General features: G+C 43.5%; 1 protein-coding gene across 1 annotated transcript in view; it reads right to left on the bottom strand.

Annotated features, from left to right (window-relative positions):
• LOC148507539 (uncharacterized) overlaps window positions 1-19,820 on the bottom strand; it is a 662,982-nt gene that overhangs the window by 43,105 nt on the left and 600,057 nt on the right. The window contains exon 98 of the mRNA XM_088445856.1: window positions 4,992-5,149. Within this exon, the coding sequence (XP_088301982.1) occupies window positions 4,992-5,149 (158 nt within the window). The remainder of the gene's footprint in view (window positions 1-4,991; window positions 5,150-19,820) is intronic.

The following is a 19,820-nucleotide window of genomic DNA, read 5'->3' as shown; positions in this document are numbered from 1 at the left end:
TGGAATAGGTAATGAAAAGCTCCTGATCAACCATGTCACATGAGCATCTACAGTCGGAGGGACTTGCCACATAGTACATTCACCAGGTGAAAATGGGTACAGAGATGTTAACTTCCTTGTAGCATGGAAAAGTTTATCAGGCGTGTTCCATGCTTCAGCCATGAGGTCCGTAAGCTGCTCATGGCTGAAGAAAGTAATCCTTTACCATTTTCTGACGCCTAAAGACCGGAGGCTAAGATTTAGACGGAACCTCCTCTTCCTCAATACTAAGGATGGATTTAACCGCTCTTGCCAGTGAGGGGACATCCACAGAGGATTGATGGTCTTCCCCTGCCGAGAGAGACCTGGAAGATGAACCATGTGTATCATCATCTGATGATGTGCTAGAATCCATAGGCTGCGCCTGATGGAATACTCTCTAATGTCTATGCTTAATGGTAACTGGTCTATTTATCTGCATGACTTGCTGAGCAGCAGTAGATGATTGAACCGTACTCTAATTTGAGTGAGCATATGCATCTATCCAAAATGGATGCATGGGGGGGCATATACATAGCAGGATGTAAGTACTGCAGGAACCCCATAGTGGGAGGCAGCATCGGAGCTGCTGCACGGTCCAGTAAATGCAAAATAACCTGAGACCAAGAAGATGCCCAGGATGGCTCTTGTACAAGAGCTGGTGTACTGGATTGGAGAGGTAGCTGTTTAACACAGGCAGCACACAAACCATCATGTATGAAATCCTGAGCCGACAGGCCTGCTGAACAGGATTTACATGAAACCAGCACAGCAGCGTCAACCTTCTGTTTATCCTTAACCTTTGACATAACAATGTATAAAAGGTGCAAGGTATAAATGCAATGCACTGTGACAGTCTTCACAAGTACCAGTATTTGTGAAGTACACAGAAAACCCTACTCACCCTGTACAGAGTGATGAGGAGTAACACAGTGATAGTTATAACTGACAGAAATAAAAGGCAGTTTCAAACAGCAGCTAGCACAAGTCACATACAATGCATATGCAATTAAATCGCAATGGGCTCTGAATCAACTGACCAACAGCCAAGGCTTGGTAGGATGTAGAGCACTATATACCTGACCCAGGGGAGAGGTATACAGGGAGACTAACCCAAACCTTCTGAGAACAAACAGCTTCAGCAGAGCACCACTGGTGGACTGTGAGCATCTCATATACACGAGGCAGGTAGGAGGAGCAACCCAGACGCGGGAAACTTTTGTAGGCTTTGCATCTGGGTTGGGGTAGGAGCGGCTGCAAAAGAGCCTACCTCCCCATGGCTACATCAACCTGCTGGGTAAGCTGGCCTCATGACAGTAGATATGTCTACTGCCGATCCCCGATGTCACCTGCGGAGGTAGAAGGAGTCGCAGTGCATGCGTCTGTTAGGACGCTCAGCACTGCTAACCCAGTAACACATAAATAAATCATAAAATTAAAGCTTGGGTCTGCTTAAGCAGTCCCCTGTTCAAAAGGTGTGTCTGAATCCTGTTGACCACCAAACAAAAAACTGACTAACTGTGGCTAGGGGCAGGGTATATATGGAGGACCAGTGCATTCTGGGAGCTAAAGCTTTGATTGTTTGGTGCCTGGATCACTCCAACCACATACCCCAAGGTAGTTCCTGTGGACCCTATGGAACCTGAAGAAGAAATGTAAAGACATAAATAGAGGAGATGTGTGTGTTGCGGTGAGGTGAGGACTACGGTGAAGGTAGGGGAGGTGTGAGGAGAGGAGAGTGTTGCAGTGAGTTGTAGACAGGTGAGGGGTGTGTGAGTGCTGCAGTGAGGGGAGGGGAGGTGTAAGGAGAGGGGAGTGCTGCAGTACAGTAAGCAGCGGTGAGTGGTGAAGTGTGACAAATAAGTGCTGCAGTGAGGGAAGGGGAGTAGTGTGCTGCTGTGAGGGGAGAGGAGGTCCGTGGGCGCAGTCAGTCCTCAGGCTTGTGGTGCATTTTAGGGGGTTATAGAGCCTGTGCACATAGGTAGTGAACTTGGACATTAGGCCTAGGTTACTGTCATCATTTTAATGTGTAGTTATGGAAATATCGGGGAGGGGCTCAGGATATAGGCTTGCCTAAGCAAAGTCCCCCTGATATTTCCATACTCCCACTTTAAAATTTTCACTTTGACCACTGTGTATAAGTGTAAATGTATATGAGTGTGTATTTATATTTCTATGTTTGAGTGTATGTACCTATATGTCTGTATATATGAATATAAGGTGTAATGGTTAGCATTACTGCCTCACAGAACTGAGGTCGTGGGTTCATTTCCCACTTCAGCCCTAACTGTGTGGAGTTTGTATATTCTCCCTGTGCTTGCGTGGGTTTCCGCCGGGTGCTCCGGTTTCCTCCCACACTCCAAAAATATGCTGGTAGGTTAATTGGCTCCAAACAAATAACCCTAATGTGTATGTGTGTGTGCATGTGGTAGGGAATATAGATTGTAAGCTCCACTGGGGGCAGGGACCGATGTGATTGACCAAATATTCTCTATAAAGCGCTGCGGAATATGCGTGCGCTAAATAACTGCGAATAATAATATATGTGCAAAATATGTACATAAGGGTCTGTATGAGGGTGTTTTTATATGTATACTAGTGTATGTGTATGAGTATATGTGTACCTATGTAATAAAGCATGTATAGTATAAACAGGCAGCATGTTTTCCACTATAAAAGGGAATATGTATGTATATCTATATGTATAGGAGCCTGTATGTCTGTATATGTTTATCTATATAAGTAGTATATGCAACTATAGACATGTATATGCAAGTAAAGCCACCCCCCAGTCACTGTCAAGAACACCTATCGGAATTGCATAGATCACGCAATTCCAGTCTACGTCCCCAGCGGTAACCAATGGGATGCATGATCAGTGCGTCGCTGATACATGTGCAGATTTAAAATATCTGCTGCTTGTGGTGCCCAATGTTTTAAATGCGTAAACCTTTGGATCACCTCTGTAGTTATGCAAAAATGTGTAAATTCGCATCTGAGCATGCGCTCATTGGTAAAACTCAATTATTTGCATCCATGGAAAGAGATTGGTCAGAATCAGGTCCATTATCTTTAGCTATATAAATTAAAGTGTATAATTAATACATGGGCTTATTATATTAAATCCACCTTAAGGATTTCTTAGGCAGTGCTAATTTTTTAATAGTTTGTACATAACTTCTACGGAGGAGTACACCATCAATCAATAAATTATAAGACCATGGGGTAAATGTAAAAGGTTGCGGACTGCAGGCATCGGCGAGTTCCGTACGAGACTGCCCAATGTTTTAAAGTAACAGTCATTTAAAAGGCAAAATCAACCTGGTTTTGCCTTTTAAGTGACTGCTACTTCGAAAGATTGTGCAGCCTTGCACGGAACTCCTCGGTGCCTGCAGTCCGTAGCCTATTACATTTTCCCCCATATATTCTACTTCCAAAGGTTCCAACATCGGGACAGCATTGTTTTTCCTTCTGCTGATAGTCAGTTTTTTTGTTGTGCTAAGTGTGTTGACATCCATAGATGCGCAGAAGGGATGTGTATGAAATACTGTTTTATGCTGGCGGTGGGGGGTATGTGGCACGTGGCTACAGGGCACGTACTGGGGTGAATTGAGTTAGTAGTGTGAAACTTTGCCTAGGGCGCCTGGAAACCTAGCACCGGCCCTGACTGTTAGCATTGCTGCTGTGTCTTTGGATGCAGCAGCAATACTAACATATGCTAATGCTGCAGGAAGCATCTTGTGTACATAGATGCCTGCCGCCAGCTTCTGTGATCAGCTGCTGTGTCTGAGGAAGCAGCATCGGATCACCATCGGGCAGCCATCAGCAATCTGAGGAAGCCTAAGCTTACTCAATATGCCTGCCAGAATTCCTCTGCCAGGGCCAGAATATCTGCATCGGAAGACGCAGACCCTGGCATTGACACACTCAGAATAAGGGGCCAACATGCCCCCATTTCCTTGGATGCAGGCCATCTCCATCCTATCACCTGAATGGTCACCATCTGAGTTGTACGCAAACTATTGGGTTTGAGTACAACTCTGAATAAAGCCCAAAGTTTCAAGCTACCAACTTACTTATTTATATTTCCATTGCCGCAACTCTTCTCTCATTTTTGATCATATCCTGGACATGAAATTAGAAGTTTACACAATGAAAAGCACAAAGTGCTAGACACTATGGGCCTGATTCAAAGGTGGACGGAGGTAATACCGCAGCCGATGGGCTTCCTACTGAGATGCCCACTGGCTGCAGCTCTAATCTGTTGTAGTTCAACTTGAATTACAACTTGAACTATCATTCGCTCCATTGAAACTTGCACCAGCTCCATGCTACTGTATTCACAGATTCTCTGCCAGAGTATGGCCTACAAAGTGAGCGATTAAGTGTTTGAGTTCATAACCACTTCAGCAACACTTCCCGCAAGACTCCCATAACACGGACCATCTTTGTGCATCTGGACAGCCACCTCCCAATCACCGCCCAGGAACGCTCAACACATTTCTGAGACAGTGCATTTATATCGGTAATGCAACTGTATACAAACACACTGCGGGATGTATGCGCAATCGAAAAACATTGACGATTTGTTTGAATATTGACACTGCGTGCTACTCAGAATTGGGCCCTATGTCACTTCCTGTATTTTGAAACCAAGAAATCTCGTTTTGATTTAAGCTGTGCTGCAAGTTTTTGAATTCTACCTCAAGTTTCTTCATTTCTGAAAAGACTACTTTTTGTTGGCTTTAAGTACAGATTAGTACAAAGCTTCATTTAGATAAAAGAACAGCAAGATGCAGCATTTGTCACATGGGGAGCAGATGGATCCTCCTGCCTGAAGCCTTACTGTACTCACATACTCTTGTATAACGGTGGTCGGAGTTAATGTTTTGCAATGACTTTAATAAGCTAGCTCCATCTGTAGCTATTGTACAGTAGTTCAACAAAAACATCATTATTGTGAAATGACTTACTTTACTACTGGAATGTTTCTCCTGATTTGTTTCATTGTTGGTACAGCTCTCCCAGTTGTGGTGACATCAATGTCTGAATTTAGGATAATAGCCACCCTCCTAAGATGCCACTGTCTTACAGGTGCTGCGCCCAGAAGAGGGAGTCTCATCACACAATGCTGTAGATAACAAACAACATATTTAAAATTCTCAGTATACTATACATTGCTTTAAGGTTTTATTTTACAAGGATTCAGTAAAATGTCATGCAAGTTTTCATTATGTGCATCTAATCCAAGTCTCTCTAAATTTTTTTCTTCTGAAATATATCATGTTTCTACTTCTGTTTAAGCAAAGTTGCAAGTTGATTGTCTACAAAATGTAATACTGTATCATCTGTCTTTGTTAGAGTGCCCCTTCTCAGCTACACAATTAAGCTTGGCAAAAAAAGACAATGGACCAAATGTAATAGGGTGAGAGTTTAAACTCGGCCAATGCAATAGAGTCTGAAAATATGCAAACTCACATGTTTTTCAGACTAAAAAAACTTTCACGATTTAAACTTTCATCCAGATGTTTTCCTATTTTCAAGATACAACTCGACCAATGTAACAGTGTGAGAGTTTACTGCTAAATCTCACATTTTCGAAACTCTCACTATATTACATTTGGCCCAGCAGCGTACCTCCGTGTTGACAACCGGTGCTGATAGCAGTGTAGTGTGCAAAAAGGGGGCATGACCTCACGGCAGAGCCGTATTTAGACCTCATGGGGCCTTAGGCAAGATACCGGTTTTGGGGCCCCTCTCAGCACAGACCCTCTCTCCTCTCAGCGCAGACCTCCCTCACCTCTCAGCACAGACCCCCCTCACCTCTCAGCACAGACCTCCCCTCACCTCTCAGCACAGACCTCCCCTCACCTCTCAGCACAGACCTCCCCTCACCTCTCAGCACAGACCTCCCCTCACCTCTCAGCACAGACCCCCCTCATCTCTCAGCACAGACCCCCCTCATCTCTCAGCACAGACCCCCCCTCACCTCTCAGAACAGACCCCCCTCTTCCCAAAGATACCACCTCCACTGATAACACAGACTCCTTTGTCCTCAAAGCACAGACCACTTTAGCAGAGACCCCCCTTCCTTTCTCAGCACTGATCCCCTCCCCTCGCAGCTCGACTCCTTCCCATTCCCTCACAGCACCTTTCACCCACCCCCGACAAACTTACCTGCCGGGGACATTTGTACTAGCGCCGCTGACCTCCATGACTCCTCGAGTGTCTCTTCCTCGGTCAGTGTAAAATGCGGTGTGACGTGATGATGTCACATCGCTTTACAGAGCAGTGCCTCACCGGCGCTCTATACCCTGCCTAATGATAGAGCCGGCCTGGCCTGCAACAGAAATTTTGGGGCCCGTTACACTGATATTTCTGGGGCCCCCCTCAACCCACAAATCCCTCCTGCATCTATATCAAAGTAGTGTATGTGTATAGAGATATATATATATATATATATATATATATATATATATATACACACACACACACACACAAAGCAAATGTTTTGGCACTCGTATAAGTCCAAGTATATCCACCCAAGTGCCTTTGCCATAACATGGACAATCCCATGTGAAATACCCCTAGTGATAGGCAAGTAATTTACAGCACTTCAGGGATTTTTATTTTATATATTTACCCCAGCTGGGGTATATATATATATATATATATATATATATATATATATATATATACATATACACACACACACATTATATATATATATATATATATATATACTCACATATAAACATGTACACACATATATATATATATATATATATATATACACATATAAACATATATACACACATATGTTATATATATATACACACACACACACACACACACATATATATACATATATATATATATATATATATACATCCTGTCATTTATGTCACACTCACCCACACAAACAACTGCTGGAACAGTGGAGGTGCAGAGCTGTGCCTGTGTACTGTGCGTGTGCCCGGCGTAGGTCGGCTCCATTTCCTCCCTGCTGCAGCTGCTCCTCGGAGGATCACGGGGCACGTCACGCAGCGTCAGACCAGGGACAGAGGCAAGAGGGTCAGAGGGAAAGGGCCGCGCAGCATCATGCACACTGACGTCATGACGCGAGCGGCACTGGCAGCGCTGTCAATGCGCTCAGCACTACGGACACGGTAACGGGGCCACCTTATTTTACTTTTGGGGGGAGGTGGAGGGAGCGCGATCACTCTATACATCTTAGCCACGGGCCCCTTGGGACCCGCCAGGCCCTAGGCGGCCGCCTAGGATGGACAACGGTAAATCTGGCCCTGCCTCACGGGTAGGGGTATACTGCACATTGCTTGAAGGTTTTATTTACAACTCAACCAATGTAATAGTGAGGGAGTTTACTGCTAAACTCTTAAATTTTCTAAACTCTCACCCTATTACATTTGGCCCAGTGGCGTTCGTCCCCGTGGTGACACCAAGTGCTGATAGGAATGTGCAAAAGGAGGCGTTGCCTCACGGGCAGGGGGTGCAGCCTCACAGGTAGGGGCATGGCCTAACGGCACAAACCCCCCATTTTAGCCACTCCGGGGGTCCTGAAGATGCAGACTGCCCCCGGGACCAGTCTGTGTGCAGTACCGGCTCCCTAATTGTGTCAGGAGCCGAGTGCTGCAGGTGATGCTGCAGTGTAGCACCCGTCTCCTGTCACTGAGGAGTCTGCACTTTGGTGTCACCCCTCAGAAGGTGACACCGGGTTGCGTCCCACTGCACCCCCTTGTGACGCTACAGATTTGGCCCAATGTATAAGGTTATCAGCATTTTATAGTATATTAGGGCTGCAAAAGTGTCACTGTGTAGAAAAACCTACAGATAATACACTTTGATCTTTCTGATCATTCCTGATACAGTAATTATCAACTTTATAAGAAATTTTATATAATAAGAACAAGCAGAAATATAATGCACGAATATTGTAGTTATATAACTGTAAAAACACTATTCATTTTAAGTGATAAATGATTTACAAACATATTATATTCTAAAGTACATACAGCACATGGGAATTTCCACTGCAGAAGTGAAAAGATGATTAGCTTAGTTTTCCTCTTATTTTGCCAAACTGATTTTTTTTTTTGCTCTCTGGATATTCCCAGAGGGTTATGATTGTGCTGCTTAGGGTACTAAAGGCCTTAAGGCAGTTGTTGCATGATTGAACATTATCCCTTCAGAACACTGAACATAATCTTCCTGAAAAGATGTTATTGCTTTGCATTCAAAACCCAGACTTGTGTTCTGATTTAATGTGTGTGAGCAAAAACAGCTATGTACAAGCATATTATACTAAACCACACAAAAACAAGCAAACAACAAACAAACATTAGTGACATTCATTGCTATTACTGTACGTATAATTTCATTATTTGCTAAGAGTGGATAATGAACATCAGTTCTATATATTACCATATTGATATATACATCACATTTCCAAATGTCTAATACTAAAGGATTACTTAACTGTTTATCATTAAGATTGTGTTAAATGATTAATCTTATAATGTATCGATATGGAAGCCACAATTATGCAGAGCTGTAAGGAGAATATTTGTCATTCACATAGGTCCCTGCACCAATGGAGCTAACAGTCTCAAGTCCCTAACACACATCTATATGTAGCCGCCAATTAACCTATTAGTACAGTATGTTGGATTTTTTTGAATATAGGGGGGAAACCAGGGTACCTTCTGAAAACCCATTCAAACATGTGAGTACATATATACTCCACACATATAAGCTCCTGGTCAGGAACTGAACTCATGAACCAGAGATGTAGTATAGTCGACCACTGTCACCTGTGCCCCTGAAAAAAACACAATATCCATCAGCCCACATGTTTATATGGTTATATGTTTATTGTACACTGATATAATTAGGCCATTACAGGCCAAAGATATAAGCTTGCTGCTGCAGTACACCAGAAATGCCATGGATCATATCTTGGATCTTTATAGTTCTATTTATATGAATGTTGGGATACAGTAGTAGACATTGCATTCTCAAAACCGGTCCTCAGGGCACACTAAAGGGTACATTTACCATGAATCATGTTTGGGCGTGTGTAAACACGCTGGGTAACACTAGGATTCGCATGAGTTTTTTGTGACCAAAATCACAGAATTACTGAGAATCGTGTTTGCCTGTCTATTTTGATCCGATGGTGATACTGATTGTGTTGTATCGTGTGCGAGTTCAGTTGTATGGACCCCTTCTACATACTGTGCATCTGTGCAGTACTTTTGTGTGTACAGTGTAAAGAAAGTTTTAAAAAATAGGGAAAAAAAAATCGGCCACTGTACAGGCACTGTTTTTGACAGGTTTTCGGCAGAGGGGCTTACCGTTCCCCCTAGGCTGCTGGTTGTGCCTAGCGGAAGCAGATAATAAAAGGTGTATGTATCTCAAACATTGTATGCTAAATATTTTTTTGCAGAAAACTGCAGAAATTAGAAAAATAAACTGATACGATCTTAGCAAGGGACAGTGTCACTGTATTCATTCTGTGACAGAATTGGTACAGGTAATATGTCGAACAACGGAACAAGTGTGGCTAATTGATGGAGCAGGTCTTAAGGAACCAATTACGTATATCCCACCCTGATTATAAATCCTGGCCTGTGACTCTACTTTCTATTTAAAGATACAGTAGATGAGTTCCTGTTCATATGTGTTACTGCAAAGTCATGCATATCTGTTTGGGAATGCAAGTATTTCTCAAGTGTGTCTTTACCCATAATAATTGCACTCACACTGCATGCATAGGAATAAATGTGGATAAATGCCTGAATGCAGACTTGTACAATCTATGCATCTGCATGTGGAAATAGCCATCACCAATAACAGCGCGCACTTCCAAGAGCCCTATACCTAATTCAAGAGATCCCTCTAAACTCACACAACTCAGCATAGTCCAAAACTCTTTCTACACTCCCACAGTGCTTGCACGTCCCCATTCAACTTGGCCTATGTGCAAATGACCCGGTACAATCCAGATACACCATTTAGCCAGAACTGGAGATGTGAGTGAGATATGTATGACTTTGGATCGCCTGTAGATGTGTGTGCTCGCTACGTAGTATCACATAGACAGGGCCGCAACTAGGGGGGGGCTAGAGGTGCATGTGCACCGGGTGACGGATTGCAGGGGGTGAAAAAAGCTGACTCGAGGTGGCTTGGGGGCTGCAGATTCAGAAAACGGCCATCCAAAAATGGCCGCCTCCAAAGAGGAGACAAATGCTAGAGGTCCTTACTGGCCCTATAGTGTCTGTCTCATCCTTGGCGGTTGCCAATTTTGGATGGCCGTTTTCAGCAGATTCCATGCGGACTAGACATTTGCATGGGCTCTGCTGAAAACGGCCATCCAAAAATGGCTGTCGCCTAGGAGGAGACAGATGCTAGAGGTCCTACTGGACCTCTAATGTCTGTTAGGCCAGCGCAATGCACACAGCGCTGCTGGGAGAAGACACTGAAAGCTGCATCTTCCGTGAAATCCCCTGGCAACGAGCATAAACCCCCCTGGCAACGAGCATGAAACCCCCTGGCAACGAGCAGGTAATTTTAAAGTAATTAGAAGCCTTACTGTGGGGTAGAAAAATGGTGTCGGGCAAATATGTAAGTGACACTTTGGTAATAGGCATTAGTGTGTGGCATAATATGTAATGGGCTTTATGGTGTGTGGAATAATGTAAGTCACTATATCAGGGACGTCTGAGTAGTGTATTAACTAATACCACTGAATCGCTATTATCATGTAGGATTTAAGTATTGTTTTTGCTGCAGTGTGCTGGGGGGCAAATCTCCTTTTTTTCAGTGTTCAGAGTAAGCTGATCTGAGCAACTACCATTTCTTTTGCAAGTTTGGAGAGGCATGAAGGCAGTCAGCATTAGGAGGATGTGCTGATGCTTATAGTGCCATGTGGAGGTTTTTTGGGGTACCTCCAAGGTAAGTTAGCTCTCAGCTTTTATATGTACTGTTATCATGCAGTACATCAATTGTAATTATATGACCCAGAGTGGGTGCTACTATTATGTAGCAATAATTATTTTGGGGTGAGCATTTGGGAGTGGGCCCCCGGGGTGGTTCTGACTGGGCCTTTCTCATGGCATCACCACTTAATTCACATAGAATACTTTTATCACTTTTCTATTTGTTTGTATATTATTTATGTCATTTTAATTCTTTCTCATTTCATTAACACTTATTGATTTATACTTACACATCTTTTCTTTATACTTCACTATCACCTTTTTCCCTTTTCGTGTGATGCCCTGGGGATGGTCCTTGGTTGGAATTTTTTTGGGGTGCCTTGCTTCTCTGACGTGAACCCCTTAATGCTAGGGACGCCAGTATAGAGGAGCCTTGACGATTGGCCTGGCGCTTATTCATATATTTGCAAATGTATGTAACTAATACCTCTGAATCGCTATTATCATGTAGGATTTAAGTATTGTTTTTACTGCAGTGTGCTGGGGGGCAAATCTCCTTTTTTTCTGTGTTCAGAGTAAACCACGCCCTTTACAAGCACCTGTGTTATGCAATTAAGCTGATCTGAGCAACTACCATTTCTTTTGCAAGTTTGGAGAGGCATGAAGGCTGTCAGCATTAGGAGGATGTGCTGATGCTTATAGTGCCATGTGGAGGTTTTTTGGGGTACCTCCAAGGTAAGTTAGCTCTCAGCTTTTATATGTACTGTTATCATGCAGTACATCAATTGTAATTATATGACCCAGAGTGGGTGCTACTATTATGTAGCAATCATTATTTTGGGGTGAGCATTTGGGAGTGGGGCCCCCGGGGGGGTTCTGACTGAGCCTTTCTCATGGCATCACCACTTAATTCACATAGAATACTTTTATCACTTTTCTATTTGTTTGTATATTATTTATGTCATTTTAATTCTTTCTCATTTCATTAACACTTATTGTTTTATACTTACACATCTTTTCTTTATACTTCACTATCACCTTTTTCCCTTTTCGTGTGATGCCCTGGGGATGGTCCTTGGTTGGAATTTTTTTGAGGTGCCTTGCTTCTCGGACGTGAACCCCTTAATGTTAGGGACGCCAGTATAGAGGAGCCTTGACGATTGGCCTGGCACTTATTCATATATTTGCAAATGTATGTAACTAATACCTCTGAATCGCTATTATCATGTAGGATTTAAGTATTGTTTTTGCTGCAGTGTGCTGGGGGGCAAATCTCCTTTTTTTCTGACGTCTGAGTAGTGCACTGCCTTATGGAGGAGCAAGGACAAACTCCAGGTACAGGAAGGGAGGGGGGCGCAAAATTGCTGCCTTGCACCGGGTGACAGATATCCTAGTTTCGGCCCTGACATAGAGAATATTGCTCTACAATCAATCATTTGCTACTGCACATTGATTTCACACACCCGTTTGAACAGCAGGAGAACATAAGTCTATAGAACACATTCATTGCTCCAGAGGATTTTTCCAAAGGCAATAGGGTGTTAAACACCCAAACTGAATTGTAGAGATGAGAGAAATTTTAAAAGCTGTTCACTGAATATTCGGCTTAGTCTGTATTTGGGCAGGAAATATTGCATGCTTCTGAGCTAAGTCTGTCCTTAAGGGTCTTGTTTGGAATTCTCCCTCTCATTTTTGGTATTCATACCACACCACAAATACATCAATTGATACTGACCTCGTCTCAGCTCTCTTTATAGACTATACATTTTGTGATTTACAGAATGTACAAATACAATGCAGAATGAACAATTGGAGTAACAGCAAAGCATAAATGGAACTCTATGGGGTAAATTTACTAAAGTGTGAGTTTTTAGAAGTGGAATTGTTGCTAATAGCAACAAATCAGATTAAAGTTACTGTATGATCTTCTAGAAGGTGCTAGATAAATGATAAGTAGAATCTGATTGGTTGCTCTGGACAACAACTTTGTTTCTAAAAACCCGCACTTTAGTAAATATACCCCTAAGAGTCCATCACTTTGCAGCTCTGTGAAACAATCTGTACACCCCAAATTTGATGCATACAAAATTCAGCCACAACGTTGCTCATCTATATTAGACAGCTATTTGAATTAAACATCATAACACTGAAAAACTGTGGCAGGGAATGCAGGGCACTTGTAGTTTCACAACAGCTGGAGAGCCACAGGTTGGCCAGCCCTGCTGTAGACAATAGGCAATTGCGATCCTTGCTATTATGCAAATGCAGCAGGAGGTATATGACACCCCCTGCTGCATCTGCGATCCCAGAACTGCAACGGAGGTCGCAGGCTGGGATCACCATCATGACTATCGTAGTCAATGGTTGCGATGGTGGACAGCGCCAGGCCTCCGGCCAGCTGAGTAAGCCTTAGCTTACTCAGGCTGGCTGGATTGTGAGCCCTGGACACTGCATTGATCAATGCAGATCCTGGGCTAGCCACTCTCGAAAAATGGGGCGAACTGCTGAATCAGGCTCTATGGGGTGGACACTTGCGTGCACTGCTGAATCAGGCCCTATGTTCCCATACCGTGTAAGAAAAAAGTGAGCAGGGTGTTGCACATTATTTAAGAGTGCATTAACCAACCAATAATTCTTTTACATAAATTATTGTGCATAAAGGTTGAAGCTTATTTTTAAGGGTAACGTTATCATTTAATAAATATTGTATTTTATAAACAAAGACATAATTTTTCTAAGTATTAGTTGTTTCTACAAAGAAAAATTATTAACAACAAATACTATTATACATATTTTTGAAATTGGAAACAAATACAGTTAGCATAAAAATAGTGTACATAAACGCATAATAAGTCATTTCTGGAACTATAAGAATGATAATGGAGAACAGTGGAGTGCAGTCGAAGAATCTCTGTCCTTTGCATAATTTTACTCTTGTAGTGTTCAAATGAATGCGTAGGCTCTTTGTGAGGAGTGTGCGTGACATAACCATATCTATCTAAACACAGATCGCTGACCCCTTCTTGGGCTGGCAGGCTGATGAAGTGGCGAAACTGCTGAGTCACCCTGTGCCCCGGTACACGGGCAGGACCAGTGTCTGTTGATCCTGATGATTGCAGTCAGGAGAGGTGAGTTGGTGCTTTCTATGCGGTACGTGGGCACACTTCATGCGCAAGCCTATGGCAGTACTTACCTATATGGAAAACTACTATTTTTTTATACTTTTTTTTCCATAGGAAAAAAGTATTAATACTTTACGTGCCTGCCCATTTGGCCAACTTGAGTACAGGTGAATAATGCCAGGATAGAAAGGGAATGAGGGAACTGGTCCTTAGCAAAATCTACCATCCAACTGGCTAACAGATCTGCACACCAAGGTAAGTGGTCTACAAAATTTTATTGGATATGGCTCCAACACCAAAGTGAAGTTTGACAAGTAAAGATCCATTGAAGGTCTCACAAAGGGACCCAAATAGACTAACCCTATAATTAGGGTGAGCTAGAAAGAAACAGAAATAACCTCCATTATATATAAATCACTGGAAATACATGCTTAAACCATAAGCTATTCACAGGAGTGTGGTATGAAAAGTCGACATTCAGAATGTAAACATGGGCAGAATGTCGACTTTTGCAATGTTGACACTGACAATATGTCGACATTGTGATTTTACATTCAGTTTGAATGTAACCCTAATCCTAACCTAAACCCTAATTTAAGCATAACCTTAATTCTAGCTCTAAAATTAGCTGCTGACATTCACAATGCCCAATATGAGAAAAGAAGGAGGGGTTTGGAAATCGCACAGGACTAATATATATAATTCCAAACTGAGATAAAAAAAATCGCAGTTGGTAACTATTCCAAAATATTAGAACCAACTTGGTCAGCAAAGTAACCACAAATTGTAAACTAGTAGTTGCGTTGGTGGTGATCCCCAGAGTCAATATGAAGTTTAATAATAGGCAGAAAGAAAAGAAGACTCTTGGGTGGGGGCACAGCTTTGTAATATTAAATTAAGTTGAAAAATTAGCTTGTAATCGATTACTTAATAAAATACAGGTTAATACAGATACAAAAAAACACAATACACATTTAACACGTAAATCACATGTGACAAAATCACTAATCTGGGATCCAAGCCAAGTTGTAAGGTTATAAATACCCAGAATCAATCAGTCAATGCGAAAAAAAAGGGAATCTTAATTATTTAATTAGCTTGATAATTGTACACACTGCTCCGCAATTAAATAGCAGTAATCTCTACACAGTACCAAATCAACTCAGTACATTTTGTATCACCTTATTTTTGACATATACAGAATATTTTTTTAAATAATCTACAGATACTGAGACAGCAGATTTATAAATGTGCCAGAAAGTCAACTCAGCACATAATTCATCACCTCAATAAAGGCATGTATATAGTATATTACTGAATTTTGTACAGATACCTTAACAGCAGATATATATATATATATATATATATATATACTACAGAATCATGCATACACCTTCAAAAGTAAATAGCAGTGAACTGTACACAATCTCAAGTCACTTGTTATATAATTAAACACATATATTCTGCGATTGTGAATAGATATACACTTGGCTCCACACATAAGTAGCAGTGGTCTTGTACACAATTATAAGTCAACTCAATACATAATTTAGAATCTTCATGAAACATTTATACATTGTAATACTAAATGTCATATGACAATTGAGACAGCACATACATATGTGGGAGAAGGACAATCATAATTTAGCTAATTGTGTGCTTAAACACATTTAATCTATAATCATATTGAGTGTTACTAACCACACTGTGGAAGTTACATCAGTAATATAATGCATGTGCCATTTATGGATAGTAAACAAGCTCTGGTGTATATCATTCAAGGTTTAATATATACAACGGTCTCTTAATTCAGACCTGCATATTATTTCACAAGAGCTGTAAAATGCAAATATACTTATAATGTTTTTATATCTTACATCACATTACCAATTGCCGATAGTGAGATACACTCTGTACCCAATATACCATATATAATAACAATGGTTATGTCCTCCGGACATTGCCTCTAGTAAAGATATAGTACAGGGCTCTCAAGTAGCAACACAATTGCACGTACCGCACATAAGGCATGTAACAGTGTAACGATCCCGCTACAAGATACTTAGCTGTGTATGTATAATACTGGTCACCTGGCACATGTATTGCTGTTTATTCTGTATAGCTGCTCAATGCCGGAGTCTGTGTGTATGCAAGGACGAGGTGCAGGTGGGAGCGGAAAAAGCAGCGGGAGTCCTCTACACACGGCTTCACAGGTTCGTGCCCAGCCGCTCCATCCGCTAACATCGTTCTAATGTCTAGGATGACGAACGTTTCGCAACAGATAGAGCTTGATCACATCATTCACAATGCCAGCAATATGTCAGTGTTGACATTGTGAATGTTAAAGGTCGATTTTCTGAATGTCAACATTCAGTCCATTGCGACATTCTGGTGTTGACTTTCTGAATGACAACCTTTGTGACTGCATACCATTTACATATCTCTGCACTGAAGTAACATTTCCACTGCAAACCCTTAACCATAGTAGTTCCATATCTTGTACTGATTAGCTAGTAGGCTCAAAACTGCTTTGTAGAAGCTGGATATACACGGAGTGGCCAAATTATTATGCCCACCAGGTAGTACTTTTTTGGGACGTCTTTTCCATTACTATGCCTTGAAAGCTATTAGGCATGGATTCTACTAACTGTTGGTGTGCTTTATGGGGAATATTAGCCCAAATGCTAAGACCTGCACTTTCCAGTTCCTGGAGGTTTGATGGTAATGGATACATTTGTCGGTTCGTCCTTTCAACCTCATCCCTCAAATGTTCAATGTTATTGTGATCTGGAGATTGAGGAGGCCACTGCAACAGAGAAGAGTTTTCATCATACTCATGAAACCTTTTGTGTGCAGTGTGAGCCATATGACATGGAGCATTGGCCTGTTGAAAGTATCCATCTCCACTGGGAAAAACCATAAACATCACAGGGTGCACTTGATCGGCAACAATATTTAAATAACCTTGGCTGGTCAGATGTTGCTCAGACCCAGTTTATAGACTGCTGGTCCACTCTGTGTACACTGCTGCCCTCGAACAATTCACCAGTGCAGATGTTTTGCTAATGCACGCACTGCTGCAGCAAGCGTCATCAATTATTCCACATTTAAAGTCCATCAAACCACTTTGTTTACCCAATATTTAAGTGATACACTTCTTTAGTCTCTGCACACCATCACCTTTCCGTTCTTATACAGATTCAGACAGCCTACGCCAGCATTATCAGCAGAATATCTACTTTATATAAAATCTCCTGGTGGTCATAATAATTTGTCCACTCAGTGTATAACTCTTTATATTTGGGACATATCTAAGGAATAATGATAATCTACTTATATAAAAGATAAAATTCCTATTTTTTTTACTTTTGAGAAACAATGCTACTTTAAGCAGACATATATGAATAGCCTCTGTTTAAAAAGGAGTCGATGGTTTCATGCTCTCTTTGACATTGTTTCCCCTTGCCTATATACTTGCCCTCCTCATATGCACAGTTAGCTCTTTGTACTTTTTCCTTCTATGTACAATTTGATGCTGTACCCAGGGCCGTAACTAGGGTAGTGTGACCTGTGCCACTGCACAGGGCACCGCAGGGCAGGGGGCGCTGTTCGAGCCTTTCAATTTTCTGTTTATAATCATTCTCACTTGTAGCTTCCTCTTATTTTATCCCCAGCATCTCCTGGCCTCCCCATCTTTCTACTTCAGGGTCCATAGGGTATCCACAGGATACCTTGGGGTATAGGTGTGACGTCAGTCGCAGGGCACCAAAGAGTTAAGCTTTCAGCCTCCCAGGATGCACTAGGTCCCCCTCCTATACCCCGCCCCCGAGCCAAGGCACCTCAGTTTAGTTTGGTGCCCGGCCGGAGTCGGGTGCACCTGTTGGAGTGGGGGCTAGAAGAGCCCCTGAAGCTTATTCTTCATGCAGCTGTGGCTGCACAACTGGATGAACAGCATGGACAGTCAGTCCTGACGTCCATGCTGTCTTCCCTACACCCCGCCGGTACCAGAACGCCGGTACTGATCCGGGGATGCTGGTGGGCGTCTGGGGTCACAGCTAGCGGTGACCCCAGATGCTCCGGACCATGGCCGGATTCAAGGGGGACAGAGGTAAGCAGCGGTGGGTCCCCGCTGATCACATGGTCCTAAGTCCCCAGGCAGGGGGCTCCCTGGGGACTGGCTGCAGCGTGGAGCCAGGCGACCAACCTGCGCTTCCACTACCCCCTGGGACAGCGGACCGCAGCAGAGCGGTAGCGCTGCGGCGTCCCAGGGGTTAAATGCATGCCAGGGGAGCGCGCCTTCCCTGTCTCACAGCCGGCGCCTCCCCCGCTGCACACAGCCCTCTCTGCATGCTGCCGACTGGTCCTGTGGCAGCGCTCCTCCCCCAGGCCAGCCTCCTCTCTGCTCCTCGGCGGCCATCTTCTCCAGAACGCATGGTGAACGCTGCTGGAAGCGCTGGAAGGAAGCATCGTGGTCTGGGTCCCCCCGCATACCTCTCCTCCGCTGTGGTCAGGTCTGTGTATGCAGCGCTGTGTCCTACCAGGCCCTGTGTCTGTGTAGTTGAGTGATCAGCGCTGTTAGTGCAGGAATTGTTATTTTTCTGCATTGTATGTGACTGTGCTAGCGCTGCTGCCTGTAATCTTTTCTCTCTAAACTGTCAGCTTTATTACTGTCCCTGTTCTTTCTGCTAAAGCCCTTGCGGTGCGGTGCTGCAGGGTGGTCTCTCGCCTATTTAATACTTAATTGGTGAGAGAGGTCACATACGTGGTGCCATCATGTCTGAAAGTGATTTTCCCCTCCGGCTACAGTGTACCACGTGCAAAGTACCGTTAGCGGAGGGGGAGGGTAGCGCGGAGGGCCTTTGCCGGCAGTGTTTGTCCATGGCGCGGCCTATTACGGTTACAGCACCGGTACAGGAGCCGCCCTGGGCTTGTTTCGCTCAGGCGTTAACAGCTTTAGTGGGCCAGTTAGCTCCGCAGCCCGCGTTTACTCCGATGGGTTTGTCCCAGCAGTCTGTGGTGTCGTCACCCATGCAGGGGTTCCCACGACAATTGGTGGTACCCCACAGTCTCCCTATTTCCCCGCTCCCGGGTTCTCAGGAGCCAGCGTGGGTTAACTCCCTGACGAGTTCTGTACAGCACTTGTCGGATGTGTTGCAAGGGGAGTCTGTGATGCGGTCTCATAAAAGGCCGGTGGCGTCTCTGTCCGCTCCTTATGAGGATGACGAAGGGACGTCTGATGATGGGGAGATTCTAGATCCTTACGATCAGGAACCTCTCCATACTAAGGACGCTGATGCTAAGTCCAAAGTATATATTCCTGGACTTATTCGGGCGGTCCGCACAGCCTTGGTGATTGAGGACGAAGTTCCCCCAGCGGCTAAATCTAAGTATGCCTTTTTCAAAGATGTGAAGGGCGATGCCACAGTCTTTCCTCTTTCGGGTCAGTTGGTGGACCATTTAGAGGAGGCGTGGAAACAACCTGGCAAAAGATACCAGCCGCAGAGACGCCTGGCGGTGGCTTATCCGTTCGCGGATAATTATTTTGCGAAGTGGGAATCCCCTCCACAGGTGGATTCTCACGTGACCCGTCTTGTCCGTAGTGCCACATTGCCGATGCCATCCATGTCCTCCCTTAAGGATGCTACGGACCGCAAGGTAGAAATCTGCCTGAAGTCCGCTTATTCCCTTGCAGGGGGGGCAGCACGGCCGGCTATGGCCATTT

This window comes from Taudactylus pleione, unplaced genomic scaffold, assembly GCF_031769625.1.
Source record: "Taudactylus pleione unplaced genomic scaffold, aTauple2 ptg000391l, whole genome shotgun sequence".
Classification (NCBI taxonomy): Eukaryota; Metazoa; Chordata; class Amphibia; order Anura; family Myobatrachidae; genus Taudactylus; species Taudactylus pleione.
This window is presented reverse-complemented; position numbering and strand designations above follow the sequence as displayed.